This window comes from Pleurodeles waltl, chromosome 2_1 (genome assembly GCF_031143425.1).
Source record: "Pleurodeles waltl isolate 20211129_DDA chromosome 2_1, aPleWal1.hap1.20221129, whole genome shotgun sequence".
NCBI classification, from domain to species: domain Eukaryota; kingdom Metazoa; phylum Chordata; class Amphibia; order Caudata; family Salamandridae; genus Pleurodeles; species Pleurodeles waltl.
In genome coordinates this window covers 166,028,668-166,052,894 of record NC_090438.1, presented here as the reverse complement: position 1 = coordinate 166,052,894, position 24,227 = coordinate 166,028,668, and the positions used below count along the sequence as shown (strand labels likewise).

General features: G+C 43.5%; 1 protein-coding gene across 2 annotated transcripts in view; it reads right to left on the bottom strand.

Moving 5' to 3' along the window:
* THOC2 (THO complex subunit 2) overlaps positions 1–24,227 on the bottom strand; it is a 900,323-nt gene that overhangs the window by 80,777 nt on the left and 795,319 nt on the right. For both annotated transcript variants that reach the window (XM_069211944.1, XM_069211952.1), the window contains exon 33: positions 1,048–1,083. In XM_069211944.1, the coding sequence (XP_069068045.1) occupies positions 1,048–1,083 (36 nt within the window). The remainder of the gene's footprint in view (positions 1–1,047; positions 1,084–24,227) is intronic.

The window sequence follows — 24,227 nt, the reverse complement described above, 5'->3', positions numbered from 1 at the left end:
TTTCCTGGTGGTGTTAGGTGTATCAGCGAGCATTTGCAGATGACTTTGTATCATGTTTTGAACTGAGATACGAGAGGCAGAAATAAAGAAGTTCCATTATGGACATATGCTTGCTCTAGATGTGGAATTCAACGAAGCATGTAGTCTTTGAGGGAGAAAACCCTAGTATATTGGCACAGAAAAAATAATTTTGGTGGAGGAATCAATTATCAAAATCGGAGATCTGGATCTTTGAAGAAGGTCAAAGGCAATAAAGGATCCAACTTCAGCATGAGGGTGAAAATAAATAGCTCTGCACTGACATTTAACAGGCAACAGGCGGGTCAAGGTCGCCGCCAACCCAGATGGTGCTGATGAGTGGGAGCAATTGCTGGAAAAAGTATCTGAATTCAGTTTGGCACCTGTGGGGATTCAAAAGATGAGAAATCGACAGAAGTAGCTAGCATAAAGATTTTTAATTCTTTCCCATGGAAAAGGACAAGTATACTACCATAATTGGACACTGCCATCACTTTCTCTTGGGGGCATCAGGCGGATTTCATAGGCTTGACTATTAGATCCATCTAAGTTTACATTTTTTTTCCCAAGACACCGCAGATTACTAAATTTCAGACACAGAGGTAACAAGGTAGTTAAAGTTACTGGACTAGAGAGTATACCTGCAACTTTAGTGACGCTTTATACTTGAATGAAAGGACTGTTCAGAAATTTCGTTAACAAAAAAAGAAACAGTCACAGGCTGAAACACTTCTGTGCTGGCAGGTTAAGCTGGTTTACATTTACAGTATTTCAAGCAAAGATGTGATTTAACACAGCAACATTTTTATGTGTACAAGGAACAACGCAATGACCAGCTTCTGATGCGATCTACTGCAACTGGTGCAGTTGACAATTAAATAAATCAATTTTCACAGATGAAGGATTTTACAGATCTCACAACGTTAATTCTGAAAGTAAAGAGCACGAAATTGTGTTGCATAGACCTCAAGAGTGGCCTTAAAAAAAACAAGTCAAGTTTCAGTTTGTAACTATTTAAAATGCTCAAACCTTTATTGAAGAGTCCTTGAGTTCGTTGAGGTTGTCCTGCAGAAAATGAATGGAGATGACACATAAGCCCGAATACTGCAGTTCTCAGAAAGCAGAAGCAGGTGGGAGAGGCATGGTTGTAACCTTGAAACAAAACAGCTACTCCTGGGAATAAATCTTAGATCTTGTTAATACAAAAAGGTACAAAAGCACAGAAAACTGACCAGCTTTAGGCTACTGACATCGAAATTATTATATTTATACTTAAAACTAAAATTATAACTATTTGAAGATCTGAGAAATATATGTATATTGACATATATATTAATATGTGTATATGTGTATGGAAAGAAAGGTGTGTAGAACACATGCACCAGTAGTCTATTTAATATCTTATTTAACTCATTCAAATACTGAAGTCAAAACACCCTAATTTAGCATAGAACATTTTTTGATGCTAATATCTACAGGTGCATCCAATGTTTATGCCAGATTGCTCCAAATTAGCAAAATGCTACTTTAATAACAGGGTCATAATTCATTACTTAATCAGGCTCATGTGATCTCCTCAATATAGTGCAGGCCCATGTGTCTGCCTTTAAATTGTGCCATTTTTCCGTTTGAGCACCACATAATGAAGGATAGCAACCCAATTCTTTCTAGCTCAGGTCAAAAGACAGCTCTTGCTGTTTCGCCACCCTCAATTTATCAAAACGAAAACTAATTATCTATCCATATATCTTTGGATCTAATATATATTCCTAAACACACACACACTTAGACGTTTATAGAGGGGTTTTGGGGGGGTTAACCCTCTGCACCCACTGTCTGTTCAGTTATCATTAATATTTTACTTTCACTAACCACAGCATCTAGCTATAGGCCAGCCCACTTTAGCCACTGCGCTCTTGCACTCAAGTGCAATGGCCATGTTACAGTTCCTACACAGTTTAGTATCATATTCTTACCGAATTTGATGTTTTGCTCCTCAGCCTGGGTGAGGGTCATGATGTCACAGAAGACTGTCACATAGAAAAAAAATCCCACGGATAACGGCTTAAAACAAGGGTGTGTACTCACACTCTTATTCAATCTGTACAAAGTGGATGTGTGTTTAGCACAGAACAGGCACATTTAATTCTGCCAAAAATCGGAGAAACCAAAGTCACAATATTACAATATGCAGATGACATCATCCCCCTGGATCACTCCAAAACATGGATCCAGAAAACACTCAGCGCTCTTCATAATTACAACCTGACCAATACAATGACTGCTAATGGCTCCAAAACAAAAAGGCATAACTTGTGGTAGGACACTCAAGAAAACAAATGATGTCTGGAGACTTGGTCCACTAAAAATAAGAGGCCGAATCCTACAATAAGGTGGGAGTCTGGCTGTTTTAAAAGGGGGGAGTAAAACCCCACTTGAGACATCCTAAAGCAAAGGCGGAATTAATAATCACCAGAGCCTGCCAACTCAATTTATTAGAAAGCCCTTGCACATACCCAATACAACAAGTAATAGGGGAAAACCCTCCTCCATGCAATCAAATATTTCCATGAAGCCTACACGGGCAAGTCACTAAAGCTATAGGAAAATTCTAACTTTAAGTGTACAAAAGGGTCTTCAATCTACCTCCATACCCATATGGTTATCTGATTAGACTGGAATTCGGGTTGGAGGGCCAAACTTGGGCTAGTATGGCTGCCTTTTTAAAATACTATTATAGGATCATAAATGTGCCGCCTAAAACCCTGAGAGCAATACTCCAGCATGTTTTTAAATTAGAGAAGGGCCCCTGGACATCCTACCTCAAAATCGGAGGTTTGGAAAGCCCAGGGGTCACTCTACCGATGCAGGCAGAGCACAGGAGGCTTCTCTGGCCAGCCACTGACTGGGCTAGGATGAGGCCCGCCTGCTGGTCACTCCTGCACTGGTAGTTGGTTCCTCTGGGGGTTGCGGATGCAGTGCTTGGTCCAGGCGTCGGGTTCCGATGTTACCAGGCAGTCGCGGTCAGGGGGAGCCTCTGGATCCTTTCTGCAGGTGTCTCTATGGTGGTTTAGGGATGTCGACTCAGGGTGTCCACGTCGTTGGAGTCCCCTGGGAGTCCTCTCAGCGGTGTTGGCTCTCCTGAACTCGAGCCAGGGGCATCGGGTGCAGAGTGTGAAGCCTCACGCTTCCTGAGTGCTTCCAGGGGGGCGGGCATCACCACTAGCTAGAGTACCCTTGGGCAGTGTAACACAAAGCCACTTCTAGGTGTTACAGTTCCTGCAGGGGGGAGGTGTGAAGCACCTCCACCCAGTGCAGGCTTTGTTTCTGGCCTCAGAGAGCACAAAGGCGCTCACTCCAGGGGGTCAGAAACTCGTCTCAGTGGCAGGCTGGCACAGATCAGTCTTGCACTGAAGGATTGGGGTAAAATACAGGGGGCATCTCTAAGATGCCCTCTTTGTGCATATTTTAATAAATCCAGCACTGGCATCAGTGTGGGTTTATTATTCTGAGAAGTTTGATTTCAAACTTACCAGTATTTAGTGTAGCCATTATAGAACTGTGGAGTTTGTTTTGACAAACTCCCAGACCATATACTTAATATGGCTACCTGCACTTACAATGTCTAAGAATGGACCTAGACACTGTAGGGGCATAGTGCTCATGCAGCTATGCCCTTCACCTGTGGTATAATGCACCCTGCCTTAGGGCTGTAAGGCCTGCTAGAGGAGTGACATACCTATGCCACAGGCAGTGGGTTGTGGGCATGGCACCCTGGGGGGTGTTGGAGACCTTAGGAACCTTCCCTGGTCACAGGTCCCTTGGTACCACTGGTATCTTTAATAACAAGGGACTTATCTGGGTGCCAGAGGTGTGCCAATTGTGGAAACAATGGTACATTTTTAGTGAAAGAAAACTGGTGCTGGGGACTGGTTTGCAGGGTCTCAGCACACTTCTTAGTCAAGTCAACATCAATACCAGGCAAAAAGTGGGGGGTAACTGAAACAGGGAGCCGTTTTTCTACACCTGTCTCGAGCAAATCATGGCTGCAAGGCTGATGGGCCTACAGATCAAAGAACTAAACCCCAAATGTGTGTCTCTCTCTCTCTCTCTCTCTCTAAACCACTTTTTTTAACACACAAAATCAGAACTTGCAACGAGCAAGGAATCAGAGTCACGTGTTATGGCCAAATTTGGCAAGTACAACAGCCTCATACAAGCACTCTTAAAAGAGTCTTACAAGCCTCAATAGATTCTGCCTTGAAATTACAACTCCGATCTCAGCTCGTTAGTGCCAGAAAGGGGCAGACTCCTACTGAACATGTGCAATGTATGTACACTACAGCCCAGGGATCTCTCACTCCGCTTCTGAATTTCTTGCCAACAACTCCCTTTGACATGCAACTTTGGGCCACTAGCACTCTACTTAACAGATGCGTTTTAAAAGTATCCCAGCTATCACAAAGTACTTTATAATTCTGTGTACATAATGCCTATTTTACTATATTTTGAATCACCTGCTCATTTTCTTTTAACACACTTGTTTCTTGTCTTTTACTTACTGTAAAGATTTTTCTATTATAAATATTTTAATCACACAATAAAACCGACTGATATATGATATTATGCCCCTTTACATGCTTTCCCCTAAGTACGAAACACCCATAGAAGAGATATGTAAAAAATGACAGTTTTAACAAGCACTGGCGGGGGCGTAAGGGAAAGTAGCTTCTTTCTGGCATAGTTAACCCACTTTTTGCCTGATGTCAGTGTGTTTAGATTGTAGTACACGGAGATCCTGCTAACCAGGACTCCAGTGTCTGTGCTCTCTCCTCTAATTTGGTTGTTTAATAACTTTTACATCCCACAATTGGCATACTGGTGCACCCATGCAAGTCCCTAGCATATGGTATTAAGGTACACAGATCAATGGTTTGCCGGTGTCCCCCATGCGCTGCGGCATATATTATGCCACCCATGGAAGCCCAAGCAAACTGTTATGCAGGCCTGCCATTGCAGCCTGCATGAAATGGTGCATGCACCTTTTACTTTAGATAAAAGACTTGCCTTATACAGCGGTCACTGCACTTGGACACTAAGTCATCGCCTACAGTAGACCCTTGAGCCCAAGGGCAGGGTGCATGGTCCAGAGTGTGAAGACACCCCTGCATGAGTAGAGGTGCCCCTACAAACCAGGGTCCTGAATCCTAGAAATACCAACTGCAACGGTTCTGTGTTGGCCTATAGAAAACCCGTCTCCATAACTCTGCACCCCGGTGTCTGTGGGATTTCTGATATTTACCTACGGTAATTCCTTACTCCCTCACCCCCGGAGATTCTAACACTTACCCTGGATGGGCACCTCCATTCTCATATCACTTTCTTAGTATATGGGTTGGCCCCCTCTATAGGGCCACATTTATTTTTATGATTTTCCTGTTTGTTGCAAAGTGTATATTTTGAGTGTAAATATCTCCAAGTGGAGATATACCAATTTTAGTATAGTAGCAGTGTTGTAATAAAGAATACTTAATTTTTGCAACATCTGGCTTGATTATTTCTTTTGTGAGAGTAACTGACTGACTACTGTGTTATTGTAAGTGCTTTACACTCCTCCTGGATAAGCTTTACCTGCTCGCCACAGCTTCCCCTAGAGATTTTTTGCTATCTGGAAACTTAAATACTATCACTAAGCGTTTCCTGGACTCAGTATAGGATGCCACACCATAGATGTACACCATAAACTGAGCCAGTATTCTACAGGGGGCCAAGCTGATGTAATTGTTATTTAAAAAAAGAAATTAAAACATGCACAGCCACAAAAAGAAAAAAGGCTGCTGCCTACATGTGGTGAGCATACTTGCAATAAAGTGTTTAAATTAAACATATAATCCAAAGGTAATTATATTTGAGAACTTTATGAGTGAGGTCTAGCATGCAAGTGTACTTACAATAGGTATAGAAACCTGTACCATTCAAATCTGATTTCCTATTGGGAGGTTTGCTATCAAACCGACCACAACCAGAGCTCTCTAACTGAATTCAGGTTGGGCACCCAAAATTCGCATAATTTACTGATAGGTGGTCTAAGTGTGCTTCTAGATCTCCCAGATTACCCGGACTGTAATCTTTGTCTGCAGAATAAAGAATCTTTATTGTTCTATTTTAGAGCATACTTTAAACCTAGAATGTAGTATATTGTTTCCCTTTGCAACCAGAAAAATGCTCTGAGGATTTGTAAAAGTGATACCAATCACCGAGTTAACTTTTCAATTTCAGGAGGTTGCGTAGCGAATTAGAAGGAAACGTTTAGATAATTGTTTTAATGATTATGTATCTTGAGATGTTTTAGCAATGTATTGTTTTATTATACTTGTAAATGTATTGAACGCATCATGATTGTATTTGTGGATAAGCCTTATGGTCTGACTGTGCAATGAATAAAAAAGAAGCCCTTTTTTAAATTATACTGCAAATCACAGCAAAATATTTTTTTTTTGCTTGAGGTGGTAGTACTAGCAGCTTCGAATTACTATAACCTGAAGACGCAGTTTAAACACACAAGGACGACTACACACCCGATAAATAAAGGAAAAAACACATTGGCAAAGTGTTGGTCACTAGACCCAAAATGGATCTGCATCAGAGTCAAATAAAACCTAGATAACTTAACTGAAATATGATTAGGGAAAAGATTTTATCTACATCACAGAGGGGCATAGTTGGTAACTGACTTTTCATATACGATGTAACTGATTAGGGCTCCTATATGAGAGGTGATATGGGCTTATTTTAACAGACCTTGATCATGTTACTTGAATTCAATTTTTGAGGAAGGGTACAGACTTAAATAAAGAGACAGTTGGGTAAGCAGAGAGGGGTTATTTCTATTTAAGAATTTACTACGTGCCAGAACGTCACTTTAGTGTCCCATGTTGCCCTTTGGGTACTTAAAGCCACTTACAAAGAAGAGCTTAAATCAAATTTACAAATTGCCTTATTTCATTTCATTTCTCAATCCTGGTGCCCAACATTTTCACCCATGATAACAGTCAAGTAGTAAAAATTCAGTTTCCCACTACAAGTCCGAATTGAGTATTGCACACCACTACACTCCAAATTAGAACGACCATGGGTTTAAAAAACAGCCAGGTTTTGAAAAGTCAAAATGTATGGCATGCATGCTTCTAAAAAGCTAAACTTCGACAAATTCCATATTTCAATGCAAAATTTCTAAAAATAAAAAGAAATGCGTAACCTCTGGTTTGATTCCAGAAATGGTTATTTTGGATAAATCTCACTACTATAATTATGGGCAGGGAGTACAATAGTTGCATATCTTAAGCTAGAATGAAAAGGAAGTGATTTAAACAAGTCACCACAATGCAGCCGTCATAGCAGTTCTTGCTACTAGATAAGCTTCATGTGGGAGCAGAGAACAGCCTATTTAGGAAATGCCCAAAGTCGGAAAAGCCATCACCAGTTCTTTCACACACATACACATTCCCTCTGTTTTCACAGCCCAATATGGGATCCATCAAGAACACCACTGAAAGTACACACGTAATGTCTGATGTGTACGAATAATTAGTCACCTCACTTTGTAACGTTTTCAACCAATGGGTCTAGTAAATTCTCAAAAACTCATAAGCCTTCAGAACCCAGAATGTTTAAGGGTCAGTAATTGGACTGACATCTTCAGTCCAAATTTCACTGTATGCTCCCCCCTCCCACTCCCCTGCCATTCAACACCATATACGAGGCTGAAGCTAAGGTTTTGAGAGAGCCTGAAGTCTAACTCTATAAATAATTCAGCACAAACTACTTTAAAGTGTAGAATCCACGGTCTCCAGAACTGCTGCTACCAGTAGATGGTCCTGCTATGCAGTCGTTCCGGTCGTACCCCATCAGTACAGTCTTGCCATTAACAGTCACTATCTCTTTAAGATACTACATCATGCACCCCACATGGACCACAAACAGATGACTTGTCCATGGGTTCTAAAAGCATCATAATTGCAAGCAACGCCAGAGGTGTCATCTGATTTATACTGTGCTAATTTACTCATTGGTCTCAATACAAGAGTGAGTTCACAGCCACTTACAACAGATAGCTTTTTAGTGCTCTCCTATGAGTGTATTAAGGGCAGAATGAATTTCAGTTCATACAGTTCATTCAATTATGTGGTTGCTCTTTGGGAGCTCCTAGTGCTAGATCTGAGAGTTCTATTGTGTTTTAATAGCATTTACCTGTGGGTCCTACATCTCTCTCTGGGTTTTAAACTTGCAAGTCTTCGCTAAAATATTATGGAGCAGTTTCATATGCAGCTTTGTGTCAATGGTTTGCATTACACTCCACCTCAACTGTAACCAATGAAGTTATCAGAAATAAGGAGCTAGAACTTAATCGAACTATGTTATTAACAGTCTGCTCTAGTTTTGCAGTGGCTGCAATTTTGAGCTTGGGACTGCCTACGTACAGAACATTGCCATAATCCAACTCTGCACCAAATATCGGTCTACCTCGGAAAGCACTCTTTGTGTAGATGGTAGCTGATAGGACATGACATACTTAATCTCGCTACCCATCATCATCTTGTAATGATAACCACCACTAAGTTTCTGACTTTTCGCCTTTGGAAGATGTCAATTTACCTCACTTTAGACAAATACTGATTTCACGTTTGTTTTTATTTATTTTAAAGGTTTGGACTAATTACGAGGGCATCAGCTAGCTACTAGCTCCACCTACTCAAAGCTAAAGCCTACCATTCCACCTATAGACCACCAACAAACATTGCCCTGGTGCAGGGAGCCTTTGGAGCCCTTCTTTTAGGACAGGGGCGATGATGGTGCCTCTGTGCCTTTCCCCAGCTTTCCCATGTGATTACGACAGGCACTGGGTGGGGGGCATCAAGAAAGAAACAAGCAAGAGAAGTGCGAGAAAGAAAGGTGCAGGGCTGGTTTGAGCATTTTTTCAGGGATGCTTTTGGTGCACAGTCCACCCCTCAGGACTCACAGATCCACAGTCCAGGTATTAGTACTCGCTCATCTAGATGGAGAAAGTGCCCTTCTAGCAGGTCTTCCAGCATCTACCAAAGCAGCAACTCTGAGTGATGCTAGAGGTGACTGCTTGTTTAATGGTATTACAGAAGAAACCTGATCATATCTCGCCCATTTTAAAGTACTTTCATTGGATGCCGTTCGATGCAAGAGTTGACTTCAAGACTGGTGCATCACAAAAAGCAATTCACACCTTCCAAAGAGAACAAACTCAAATTCACAGGTGGTCAACCAAAATCAAGAGGCAGAGATGGTCTAATTCTTGATATATCAAAAACCAGGAAACACAAAACAACAAAACAGGTATTCTCATGCTTAAGCCATTGACTGTGGAACTCTCATGCAGTCCACATAAAACTAAATCCTAACCTTTCGGCTTTCAGGAGGGACTGGGAAACCCTATCTTTTCAGACTATACATCACCGGTTGACTCATTGCTAACTCCTACTGGTTTTCTTTTTCATTGCTCATGGTTTGCTTGTTACTTTAGCGTACTTTTTTGCCCGGTGTCTAAACCGGCACTATGATATATATAAAATTAAGTTAATTCAGCCTTCTACATCAAACTGAAGCAATTTAAGTCCAGCCATGACTGCACTCCAAACTTCCTGTTACTTTCGTATTATAATTTCCTGAGTGTGTAGTTACTTTAAAATCACTTACATCTTGCACCCTCAAGCAGCCTCAATGGCTTGGGGAAGGAATTTTGCATCACACGACCCAACAGCTACATTTAACAGACAGAAACTGGATAGTTTTCCACTGCTGCAGACTCGAAACATGCAGGCACACACAGAGAGAAGGTGGAAAGATTGCACTCAGAAACAACAGTAAAAGCACAGCAGTACCTCCACTATGAACTCCACAAAGCCAAACTGGGTGCCCTGCAGGTAAAGTTCCAATACTGTCGCATAATAATTGGCAGAAACAGATCTAGATTTTCCAAGTTGTTCCTCTCAGTTGCCTATTAACTTCCAAGTTCTTGAGAAACTTGATGCTGTAGGTTGTCAGCTTCTGGAGGCACAAGACCACACAGGTATATCACACCAGTGTCCCACCTCCACCACTAGAGGTTAATGCAACATCTCAGACAGTCTCTTGCTCCTTCCCCAATTCCTGCAATCACATTTCTATCCATCTCTGGAATCAACTTTCTATTCAATCCAGTAAAGAGAGACACTTCACCCCCAAAGCCAAGATAATCTTACATTTCTCCTGCAAAGTCAGACGCATGAAATCAAAAATGGTACTTGATGAGAAAGCTTTTAACACAGCACAGTTACCCTTCTACTTTTTATTTCTACAGGACATTTTCTGAAAGCAATTTCAGTTTTGATTTTCATCACTTGTATCCCATCGCAGTTTTTGTACACATTTCTTTGCTATAATATTGCTGTGATACACTGTAAAATCACTATCCGCAAGTGGCACATTTCTGGATGATTTTCGGTACTGTCCTCAACCAGCACCCACTGCTGGTACATGTTCTCACTGAGTCACTAACATTATTGCCAGAAATCACACACAAGCTACAGAACAACACGTTTAACAGTTCCAGAGAAGCCAAGACGAACAAATTAAACTACAGCTTCAACAGAGATAATTTTACTCTAAAGCAATCAATACTCAGAAGAAGGAAGATGTTGGGAAATAAGAAATTACTCAAACATTACTGAAGATTAGAACCGTGTTCTTCCAACCCTGCAGTGAAGTCTTTCGAACTAGGACTGTCCTTCCAACAAATTCCAACTAGCAGTGCTTTGGAAGATGTGAAAACAGTGGCAAAGGGTCGGCAAGTGCCAAGATCAGGATGCTCAAGTGAGCAGATACAGCAGCTCTTACAGCGATATATCTTTTACAGCTTCAACCAGCTTTCTATTTTTTCAATCACAGAACTAATTTTATAATAATTTTATCTCTTACACAGAAGCTATGGTATTTGAAGTGATCTAGTTTGTACAATCCTATGTTGTAGAAAGGTTACCAAGTATAAGTACAGCTGGGAAAAAGTTGAATTGGGAGGCCACTATGGAAATAAAGAGGGACGCGACCCGAGTAGGATTTTGTAACGGAAAATTAAAATTGTAGGTGCTTGGCAAGACAATGCTTGAAATATGCTTACTGTCTTAGCGTTAGATGTTACCACTAAGAAGGCTGTTTTTAGGTTAAAAGTGTTACAGAATGTGTATCAAAAGCCTCAAAGATAATATGGTGGAGGCATTAACAGCTATTGGGAAAATAATTTTGAATTTTTTTTTCAGAAAACAAACAAATGAAAAAATAGAACACTCATCACAGCCAGCTAACTGAATAGTGCCCACATTTTCTTTCTCACCCATGTAGAATGAACTGTAGGACTGTGTGTTTAAACAGAGGACTTTCCCCTCTTAACACATTAGGAAATCTCCTCAATGACCTGAATGAACGACTCAGGGAGAAGGCTCACCTTTAATTGCTAGATCTATGCCCAGAGCCCTTTAGCAGTTTGAGAGTAATGCATCAAGACATACTTCCATACTTTCAAGCTTTGAGGCTGAATGCTGGTATATTCAGAAGGAAAACCCTCCCCATCTAATGAGACCAAACATCTATATAATGAAAATTGAGTTTGAAGTCAACACTAAAAGTGATCCTCCCACGAATTTGAGTAATAACACCTACAACGGCAACACACACTATTTTTGGTACTCATTTAAGGCAAACTCCGCAATAGAGCACTGGTTTATTTCCCATTGATGGTTTGTTGTCCTCAACCAGTACAAGGGGTTGCATTCAAATTCTGAACTTCACATAAGTGAGTGGCTGTTGTCTAGTAATAAAAACATAGTCCAAGGCTTTAAGACACAGTAACCTTTAGCAAACGCCTCTTACGATTTAAGTAATGCACTGACTTGTCAGTTACTAGCTGAACCTCCCACTCTGGAACCTATGAATGGAAGAAAGTCTTAGCTAATTTGAAGGCTCAGTTCCAGGGCTTTGATCTGAAGATTCCACACCTCCACAATTCATATAGTCCCTCTTGCAAAAAGATCTTCTGGCTGTGTCTCCATCCTTGAAATGAGGTACATCTTCTGACCACCACCAGAGCTAATAATCTTAAGTGTTGCATACAAGAGGATTCTGGGAGATAGTGCATCAGAGGGAACCTTGGTGGAGTAGAGCATCTGTTAGGAATTAACTCACTGCTGGTTTAACTGCAGTCAGGAAAACCACTGATTAGGCCTCATTCAATGAGGTGCTAATAATATGTCAAAGGTGAATAAACCCAAAAGGTGAAAAAGTTCAACTGCCTTAAGTAATGTAACCAGATGCAACCAAGTTCCTTTAACTAAAATGTTTTGCACACACTCTACGGGTTAAAAAATCTCCCTTAAAAAGAATGCTACACTGCACATGTCAACTACTTCTTGACAGGGATAGGTTCAAAAACAAGTTGATACATGTGAAGGAGATTGCCTGTGGCCTTCAGGAGAAGCCACATTCAGTTATCCAGCGAAGAAGACTACGTGTATTGCCATCTTCTGAGAAAAGCCATCCCTACTGTCACTGTGCTGAGAAACATTCTGGTGATAAAGGCCAGGTGGAAGGTATGGCAGTGTGGTAGAAACAGTGATTCCACAAAAAAAAAAAAAAAAAAAAAGGCAATTCTAAAGCATCTGATTTTTACAGGAAAATGTGCGCTAGCATCAAAGACAGACTGAGAATCAAATCCTTACGATCAAAAGTTTTAATTACATTTAATTTTGCATACTTCTAAGAAAATCAATCTGGAAATTCAAGTGATGACGATGTGATGGGGAGGCAGGATTGGGAAATTAGATAGACAGTAAAAAGCATCCTCAGTTTCAGGACTCTGTGGGCAAGGATAGTATTAACAACCAGGTTTGAACCCTGACCTCCTGGAGTGCGACATACCTGTACAACACTTTTTTTTTTTTTTTTACAAAAATCAAATGAAAATCGTTGACAGATGCTGACTGAAAATCTGAGGAGACTAAGCTCTGGAACCTCATTGATGGTGCGCAAAAAGGGAACGGACATCAGGGTTCCAATAGGGTCATGCTATGCCCAGTGACGCCACATTGGCGTTGGTTACAGAGCTGAGCTGGAGCCAGGGCCCCCTACTAATGCAGAGAGCTACTGAAAAGTTGCTAAATCCACTCCGATACCAATTATCTGGTAGAGACTATCTAGCTGCAGATTCCTTACCTTTTAATCCCCTAGCATCAGCTTCAAATCTGGAATCTTTTTGCTGAGCAATACCCTGCATGCGTCATTGGGGTGTCGCTTGGATCCGCATGCGTCGTCTGCCCCCACGTGGCTTTGTCAGTCACTGGAGCAGTTTGTGACGTCATGGTTGCCTATAAAGGCACCACCCCGGCGCGCTTAAGTCAGTTATTTTATCGACAACACTTCCACGCCAAAAACGCAGAGTTTTGAATAGAACCGACATTTTGTCTGTGCAAAACTAGGGCCCTGAACGGGATAAACCCAAACCCTACTAGATATAGCCACAGAGCAAGGAGGCATGGGTGAGTGTAAGGAATCTGCAATTAGATAGATTATTCTCTACCAGATAATGCGTTATCGAATTAAGTAACTTTTTCATCTGAGAGACTTCTAGCTACAGATTCCTCACGTTTTAATAGATACCCAAGCCATAACCTTACTTACACTAAGACGTCCTGTAGGACTGAACGGGCAAAGTGCCCGTCTCTTCATACCAGACTGTCCAGGCAGTAATGCTTTGCAAACGTGTGCAAAGATGCCCACGTTGCCGTCTGACAAATCTCTAGGACTGGAACACCTTGAGCTAATGCAGTGGTAGCAGCTTTGCCCCTGGCAGAATGAGTCCTCAGGAGGCTGCTTCCTGGCCAATGCGAACTATCTGGACGCAGAGAACCCAGCGAGAAAGGGTTTACTTCTGCACTGCCCGACTGTAGGGAAATGCCTCCTTTGGCATGGTTACCCCCTAACGTTTTGCCATTTGTTGATGCCAGTTATGATTGAAAGTGTGCTGGGACCCTGCTAACCAGGCCCCAGCACCAGTGTTCTTCCCCTAAACTGTAACTTTGTTCCCACAATTGGCACAGCCCTGGCACACAGAAAAGTCCCTTGTAACTGGCACCCCTGGTACCAAGGACCCTGTTGCCAGGGAAGGTCTCTAAGGGCTGCAGCACCCTGGGGGCCCCTCACTCAGCACATGCACACTGCCTCACAGCTTGTGTGTGCTGGTGGGGAGAAAATGACTAAACCAACATGGCACTCCCCTCAGAGTGCCATGCCAACCTCACACTGCTTGTGGAATAGGTAATTCACCCCTCTATCAGGCCGTACAGTCCTAAGGCAGGGTGCACTATACCACAGGTGAGGGTGTAGTTGCATGAGAACTATGTCCCTACAGTGTCTAAGCCAAACCTTAGACTTTGTAAGTTCAGGGTAGACATAAAGAGTATATGGTCTGGGAGTCTGTCAATTACGAACTCCACAGTTCATAATGGCTACACTGAAATCTGGGAAGTTTGGTATCAAACTTCTCAGCACAATAAATGCACACTGATGCCAGAGTGGGATGTATTGAAAAATGCACACAGAGGGCATCTTAGAGATACCCCTATATACCTGTCCAATTCCTAGTGTTAGGCTGACCAGTTCCTGCCAGCCTGCCACAACCAGACTAGTTTCTGGCCACATGGGGTGAGTGCCTTTGTCACAACACCTGCACTGGGTGGAGGTGCCTCTCACCTCCCCCTGCAGGAAATGTGACACCTGGTGGTGAGCCTCAAAGGCTCATGCCTGTTGTTACAGCGCCCCAGGATGTACCAGCTAGTGGAGATGCCCGCCCCTTCGGACACAGCCCCCACTTTTGGCGGCAAGTCCGGAGGAGATAATGAGAAAAACAAGGAGGAGTCACCCACCAGTCAGGACAGCCCCTAAGGTGTCCTGAGCTGAGGTGACCCCTGCCTTAAGCAATCCTCCATCTTTGTTTTGGAGGATTCCCCCAATAGGAGTAGGGATGTGCTTTTTCCCCTCAGGAATGAGGCACAAAGAGGGTGTAGCCACCCTCCAGGGCAGTAGCCACTGGCTACTGACCCCAAGACCTAAACACATCCTTAAATTAAGTATTTAGGGGCGGCCCAGAACCCAGTAAATCAGATTCCTGCAACTTGAAGAAAGAAGAATGACTGCTGACCTGAAAGCCCCACAGAGACGACAACTGACTTGGCCCCAAGCCCTACCGGCCTGTCTCCAGACTCAAAAAACCTACACAGCGACGCACCCAGCGGGACCAGCGACCTCTGAGGACTCAGAGGACTGACCTGCAGCTAAAGGACCAAGAACCTCAGAGGACAGCAGCTCTATCCAGAAACAGCAACAAAAGTGCATCTTTAAAGAGACTCACTTCCCACCAGATTCATTAGTCTTCACTCTCTGCACCGAACGCCCCTGGCTTGAGTTTGGAGAAACCAGCACTGCAGAGAGGACTCCCAGGCGACTCCAACAATGTGGACACGCTGAGTCGACCTCCCTGCACCCCCACGGCGACGCTTGCAGAGAGGATCCAGAGTCTTCCCCTGATCGCGACTGTCTGGTAACAAAAGAACCCATGCCTGGAACAAGCACTGCACCCGCAGCCCCCAGGACCGAGAGGAACCACCTACCAGTTCAGGAGTGACCAGCAGGCGGCCCTCATCCTAGCCCAGTCGGTGGCTGGCCCGAGAAGCCCCCCTGTGCCCTGCCTGCATCACCAGAGTGAAAACCGGGTCCCTCCATTGCTTTCAACGCAAAACCAGACACCTACTTTGCACACTGCCCCTGGCCACCCCTGTGCCGCTGAGGGTGTGTATTGTGTGCTTATGTGTGTTTCCCTCCTCCCTCCCCACCCAGTGCTCTACAAAACCCCCCTGGTCTGCTCCTCGAGGACGCAGGTACTTACCTGCTAGACTGGAACCTGAGCACCCCTGTTCTCCGTAGGCGCCTATGTGTTTTAGGTCTTCGTTTGACCTCTGCAACTGACCAGCCCTGTGTTGCTGGTGCTATGGCTTTGGGGTTGCCTTGAATCCCTAAACGTGGGCTGCCTATGCCCAGGAGACTGACTGTGTAAGTGCTTTACTTACCTGAGAAACTAACGTTTACTTACCTCCCCCAGGAACTGCTGAGTGTTGCACTGTGTCCACTGTTAAAATAGCTATTTGCCATTTTAACCAAAACTGTGTGTACTACTGTTTTAAATCAAAGTTCTATACTTACCCGTGTGAAGTACCTTGCAATTCATGTACTTACCTCAAACTCGAATCTTGTGGTTCTTAAAATAAACGAAGAAAATATATTTTTCTATACAGAAACCTATTGGCGTGGAGTAAGTCTTTGAGTGTGTGTTCCTCATTTATTGCCTGTGTGCGTACAACAAATGCTTAAAACTACCCTCTGATAAGCCTACTGCTCGACCACACTACCACAAAATAGAGCATTGGAATGATCTAATTTTGCCACTATCAACCTCTAAGGGAAACCCTTGGACTCTGTGCACACTCTCTCTCACTTTGAGACAGAAAATACAGAGCCAACTTCCTACACCGACCCTTCTTTGCTCCAACGTACCACACAAAGAGTTGGTCATCCACCTGGAACTTTTGTGCGGTCAAAGTAGAACGACAATGCTCTTTTTGAGTCCAGTCGGTGGAGTCGCTCCTCCTCTTCCTTAGAGGGATGCGGTGGAGCAAAGAAGGTGAGCAGGGTGATGTTCTGACCCAGATGAAATGGGGTCCCCACCATGGGGAGGAAAGAGGCATGAGGTCTCAGAACCACCTTGTCTGGATAGATACTGAGATGCAGTAGGTTTGATGATAGAGCTTGCATCTCACTCACCCTCCTGGCAGATGTTATTGTCACTAATAAGGCTTTCTTGATGGTGAGCAGCTGGCGGGGACAGCTGTGCAAAGGCTTGAAGGGAGCACACATCAGAAATGTGAGGACCAGATTTAAGACCCACTGGCGTAGGGGAAATCATATGTTCAAGCCCTTGGAGAAATCTATGTACAATAGGGGATTTAAACAGAGAAGGCTGATCAGGTAGCCGATAAGGCAGAAAGATAGCCCTCGAGAATCCCCACAGCAGAACCCTGCTGGGCAAGGGAAGGTATGAAGAGAAGAATAGCAGAAAGAGGATCAATAGACCTTTCTGTACAATAATATACAAAGCGTTTCCAGCAGCAGACATACCGTTTTAGTGGAGGGACGCCTGGCTGCCAAAATAACTTTACAGACATAGGGAGGAAGGCCGCTGCTCAATCTCTATGCATGATGCATGAAGGTGAAGAGTTGACCGGTTCGGGTGGAGAATCCTCCCCTGCTGCTGCGACAGAAGATCCTCCTGAAGGGGAATCCTGATTGAAGGATTGATGCTCATTTTGAGAAGCTCAGGATACCAGACTCTCCTTGCCCAATCCGGAGCCACTAGGATGACTTGGGCCCGATCGTTCCTAATCTTCTTGAAAACTCTGGGCAGGAGTGGTGCGGGCAGAAAAGCGTACAGGAGGCCTGAACTCCACTCGCGATGAAAAGCGTCGCAGAGTGATCGCCGCCTTGGAAATTCCAACGTGCAATACTGCTGACACTGGGCGTTCTCTGCAGAGGCGAACAGATCTAACCAAGGCTCTCCCCACTGTTGAAAGAGTCCTTGTGCCACCTCCGGATCAAGATATTATTCGTGACCCGCTAGGCACTGACGGCTGAGTTCGTCCACCCTGGCTAACATAGAACCTGCCAGATATTCAACCACCAGGGTTATGCCCTGCTGTTCCGGCCATGTCCAGAGATGCAGAGCCTCTTGACAAAGGGCCCACGACCCCACACCACCCTATTTGTTGCAGTACCACATTGCGATGGTGTTGTCTGTGAACACCTGAATTATGTTCCCTTTCACAACAGAAAGAAATGCTTTCAATACCAGTCGGATCGCCAGGAGCTCCAGCAAGTTGATATGGAGTCTGGATTCCACCGGAGACCAGAAGCCTCTGATCTCCGTCGCTCCCAGATGGTCGCCCCCATCCCAGAAGTGACCATTCGTCACTTCTGTACGATCTGGCTGGGGAAGGGAGAGGAGTATGCCTCTGACCCAATCACAGTTCACTAACCACCACTGCAGATCTTTTGCAGTTCCCTCTAAGATCTGAACCATGTTGGTGAGATTTCCCTGATGCTGTGCCCACTGGAACTTCAGGTCCCATTAGAGAACCCTCATATGCCATCTGGCATGTTTGACTAACAGGATGCAGGTAGCCATGAATCCCAACAGCCTCAGAGTCTGTCTCACCGAAATGCAGGATAGAGGGCGAAACATCGTATCATAACCTGAATATCCTGGAATCGCTGGGGGTGAGAGTAGTCCAACGCTACCATCCAGTCTCCTTGGTCTAGAGCAGACAAGACCTGAGCAAGAGTGAGCATCTTGAATTTCTCCTTGTTAAGGAAGAGATTGACATCTGTTAAATCCAAGATAGGGCGAAGGCCCTTGTTCTTTTTTTGGCCAAGAGAGCCGTAACTTCTTCGTGGAGCAAGATTAAATGATCCTCTATCAGCTGTTATTTCAATGGAGAGATAGAGTGAAGAAAAGACTTGAAGGGGAGGGAATAGCCCTTCTCTATGATCTGCAAGACCCATTTGTCCGATATTATGGACTGCCAGTGAGGGAGATGAAATCGAATCCTCCCTCCAACTGGATGAATATGGTCTTGCAGAACCATACTAGATGGGCCTGGGCATTGTGGAAGAGGGGGGCTGGTTGGTGGCCAATCTCTGGCTAGTCCCTCTGGGTCTGAAGGTACCACAACCTTGTCCTCGCACTGGATGCTGTGAAGCTGGAGGACGGTGGCTCACCTGTGGTTGGCGTGGCTCCCCTCCCAAAGCCTCAAAAAGGGCAATGGGCAGACTGCCGGCGAGCGAGCGCCGAGAGGCCCAAGGATCTGGCCATGGCTCAAGAGTCCTTGAACCGCTTAAGCGCCAAGTCTGCCTTCTCTCCAAAAAGGCATGAGCCGTAAAAGCAGGTGGCCATCATATCTGCCTGGACACCCCCCCCCCCCCCAAAGCCAGTGGTACACAGCCAGGCGTGGCGATGAAGGGCCACTGTCGAGGAAATCGCCCTGCCCAGCGAGTCAGTTGTGTCCAAACCACATCAAATGGTAAACTTGGCTGCATCTCTTCCAGCATTGACAGCCTGGGTGAGTGTCCTGTACGCCCTCCAGGACCTGGGCCAGCACCTGTGCCACTGTGTCCCATAAAGTATGGGAAAAATGGCCCAATAGGCATGAGGTGTTTACGGAACTCAATGCCAGGCTGGAGGAAGAAAAAAATCTTCTTCCCAAGTTGGTCCAGCCTCTTGGATTCCCTATCTGGAGGAGCGTTAGGGAAGGAACCATGGGAAGTGGAGGCTTGGACCACCAAGCTCTCAGGGGTGGGGTGTTCGGTGAGGAAACTAGGGTCGGTAGGAGCTTGTTGATGGTGGGGTCCATTGTCCTATTTAGAGGAGACCCTGTGCTGGGTTTGGACCATGTCCCCATCAGGACATCGGCTCCGACGTAGCAACCCCCAGCTGAAGCACCTCTGTCAGGATGTTAGTCCTGACAGTCACCGTAGGCAACTCCAGGTCCAAGACCTCAGCCGCTCTACGCACCACCATGGCTTATGATTCTCCCTCCTCCATAGCCACAGAAGGAGGTGAGAGCATAACAGTATCCAGTCCGCTGGCTTTCCCTAGTTCCTCATACCAGTCCTGCTCCTCTAATCTATATTCTAAAGGGTCCTCACCTGTGCCTGGCTAATCAAAATAAGCCTCTGGCACAGAACTGGGCCAAATCGGCGCTGTCAGAGTTGTGGGATGTCGTTCCGGCTCATCTGGAATGAGGATCGGGCTCCCACCACCAGTGGGCGCCGGTGGTAGGGGGAGCGTCAACATTTGACCTGGCGCCAGAGGAGGCCGACTGTATGGAACAGCCACTGGTCTGGATCAGATATCGGATCCTAGGGTCCCCAACGGTACCGATGAGCAGGATAGGACCTCTGAGGAGTCGCGCTGACCGAAGTCGACAGCCCGGCCTCCATGAGCTTAAGAGACCGCTCTTTCAAAGACCATGGGGCCATGGCTTGGCCTTCGGAGCATGACTTCGAGTCGTAGTCCCTGTGGAGGCAGCAGAGACATACTTGGTGGGGGGGCAGTCACAGACATGGCGCGATGGCAGGCACCACACGGCTTAAACCAAGACTTCATAGATGACATTTCCTTGCACAAACATGGAAAAATCTTCGACAAAATGGTTGAAAAAGGCTTGCCGAAAAAGGCACACGGTAGCTTGATGCTGGACACCTGGGCACCTAACCGGCGCGGAAGGAACAGAACTGACATACACACGCTGGGGTAGAGCCTTTATAGGTGACCGTGATGTCACAGACGGCTCCAACAACACTGCCGAAGCCACGTGACGCACGTCGATCCGATGATGCACGCTCAGGGTATTGCTCAGCAAAAAAGATTCCGGATTCGAAGCTGACGCCAGGGAATTCAAAGGTAAGGAATCTGCAGCTAAAAGTCTCTATTGTATGTCTATCTATCTATCTATCTATCTATCTATCTATCTATCTATCTATCATTCTATCTATCTATCATTCTATCTATCTATCTATCTATGGATATATCTATAGATATATCTATGGGAGTTGTTGTTCAGTATACATTCAGTGCAATATATCACCAAACATATATAAATATATATGTTTGATGGTGATATATTGCAAAGGTTATGCTATTCCTGAATGTATACTGGACAGCAACTCCCATAATGCCATGTTTTGGATGAAAAGTACAACATGACCAATCAAGAGTGAGAACTCATTTACCATGAACTGCAATGAACAAGACTTAGATTATCAAAACGTGTCAGTGGTGGTGTTTGGCACAATACGGATGTCAATAGTCGTTAAATAATTTGTAAACAAAAGTTTCTGGGAGTGCAGCGTCATCTTTTTGGTTATCAATTCATTGTGGGGTAAGTGGTCAATCCCCAAACATCTGCACCAGCAGCAGTGTGCTGTGATTGTGACCCTTTGCCTGTGGAGAGATAAATATATATTTTTTTCATCATAATGTGCTCCAACTTGCCGCACCCAAATCCCTGGTGCTGGCATCGGAGCTGGACCATGCCTTCGTAATACTTCTTTGTCCAACTGAAATGCCGCACTCCAGGGAGCTCACATTACTGAACTTTTATTACAAAGGACAACACATGCTGCCATAAACCAAAGCATTTCAACAAGTCTTGCTCATGGTATCGTGAGCAAGACTTGTTGAGAAGCGTGGGTTTGGCAGCGTGTGTTGCCCTTTGTAATAAAACTGCAGTAACGTGAGTTCCCTGGAGTGTGGCATTTTCAACTGGATAAAGATATATATATCAAAATTGAGGGTTAGAGTGATGCATACATTATGCAAAACTGGGCCAATCCTATGCTTACAGATTTTGCTGTACAAATGGCATAAGAGTGTCACTTTCTAGCTGGGTGTGGATGGCACTGTACCAATCCTATGCTTAAAAACTCTGCTAGAAAAACCGACATTTGAGGTGAGCAAATCTAGAGTCTTGTTGGTGTTACAGGGTGTTCCTTACTGGAACTGCTTCTCCACCTAAACTTGGGAACTACCCAGAGTTCTCTCTACTGTTTTTCATAGATTTTTTATATATATATATATATATATATATATATATATATATATATATATATATATATATATATATGCACACAAACGCACACAGAGACATGTACATAAAGGGAAACCTTAAAGTAGTAAATACACACCAAATATATATATGCGCACACGCAGACACACACACCCTCATGTCTGAGGGAATACTACCTCAGTGGCAGTTCCTCTCCTGCAACCAACTCTTATAATAGCCACTTTGTTTTTTGGGGGGGGATTTAAAAGCAATCTGGCATGAACAGAAGATGAGATGCAGTAGTAGACCATGTACTGATGCTTTTAACTATGTACTGCAGAAAGAGTTAAGAAAAAGCCACACTACCCTAACTCAGAAGTGGAATACTACTGTAATTCCTACATTAATATTACATTCTCAAACATGTTACAGATAAGTATACATGAATATGCATAAAGATGATTTATCAAGCTGACATTACAGGGAAGTGCTATAGACTGCAAATAGATAAAAGTTAAACTCCATGGCCAGGCTTTCTTCATTACTTAGGGTATTGCCAATATTTCTTTGCTGTAAAGAGCAACAATATCACTTTAATAGGTGTACCATTACGTATTAATACTTCTTTTTCTTAATCATCTTTTAAATTTAAGAAAATGTAGAATCTGCATATCAGTTGTGTGTTTCATTTACCACCATAACCTCATTAGTAAGACCTTTCTCTGCCTTATTCTTGTTAAGCCTACTGTGGTTTTACTACTTATTAATGGGACACAATTTACTACAAATCTTCAAACTGGCTTCATTTTATTGTCGCTATGTGTCCATTGTCTGTTAGCTATTTGTTATAGCTTGGCATTGAATACTACTTACTGTCTCTTCACTGTAATTTTTCTGAAAGTGTAAAATGAATCAAACAAAAGTGAATGTCATGTGGCAAAATATGCTCTCCACTATTCAGATATAAAAGATTCACCATACATATTCTAGCTTTAGTACATTCTATTTGCTGCATTATTCAGGGTACAAACAGCGTGAAGTACATAACCATCAATAGATAAAACTGTAAAACCAATGAATTGTACAACATAAATCCAGAATTAAGAAAGCTTCACTGGCTACCACTGGAGAGAGAAGTTAAGTTCAAGTTTGAGAGATCATTAATCAGTATATTTCCAGTCCAACATGAAGCGCCAAGTGTCTCAGGAGCTAGAGAATTACTCTGCCTGAAATCCGACTGATCTAAATCTTAGTTAACTGCGTTAGATTCACTTTCGATCCATGGATACAGAAATATCAACCTGAGCATCTGAGATGCCTAAAACATCAACGTTTTCCGGAAAAAAAAGCCTTAAGTCATCCCAACTCAACATTTAGATAATTATTCCACTTCCACACCTGCAGACTAAAGGACATTTTATCATTACACTTCTTCACTGATTATTCTACTTCACCCACATGCCTATCTCAAACTGTCTTGAAACGCTACCCTTCGGTGTTTCTCTTATCGGAAGTCTTGAAACTTTTTTTGTTTGCTGATTTAATCTATATTATAAACTTTGGTCTCTTATTTTATGTTAACTTTATAGCTCACTTATGCACTCGTGGACAGTTGTATCGATAAATAACAATCAAAACGTTTCTATGCTTGGATCTCAGGTGATTGCATATGGGTGTCTCCCTCTGCTGGGGAAAGGCACACCTGACTCAGTGCATCTACATGGTTTCCATACATTTGGGGAAATGTGAAAAAGGCCAAACAACATACTGCCACTCGGTTGAAGATAATGACATATTGGAAGTGAACATTTTTTATTTGTGGTAGTTCCATCAGTCTTCCTAAACTGAGGTGTCAATGACTGATTAGACACTAATCAAAACTATTTAAAAAAACATATGGCCACTTAAGAGATTTCCATTAATGGATAAGCACAGTAACTCTTTTTCCATTCTTTACACTAGCAAAGGAGCTGATGCAATATTTTAAAGACTTAATTCTTCCCCACAACAGAGTCTCTGAAATCAGTTTCTCAAGCTTGCCATGACCACCTGATTTCAGAGATCACTGATTTCAACAAGTAATGCATGAAAAATAAGTTCTATTACCAAAGCTTTTTTGGTATTCACCTTTCATGTAGGCACAGGAAAACAGTATTACCACATAATTGTACCTTACGTTCACAATAACAAATATACTTTATTTAAATTTTTTAAAATAACGGCAATACCCTAATAAACAAAGAAGACAGTGGCTATTGATCCAAGCAACTATACACTATTCATGTAAAACAATATGATTTGTTAAATCTAAAGTTTTGGTCATTGCCACTGACAGGGAAAATATGACACCTAATATTGTATACTAACCAGCCCTAAAACTGTGAAAGCGAATCGAGTTAAAAACAGTAAAAAGTCTTAACTTCTCAGCCACAAGTTGAA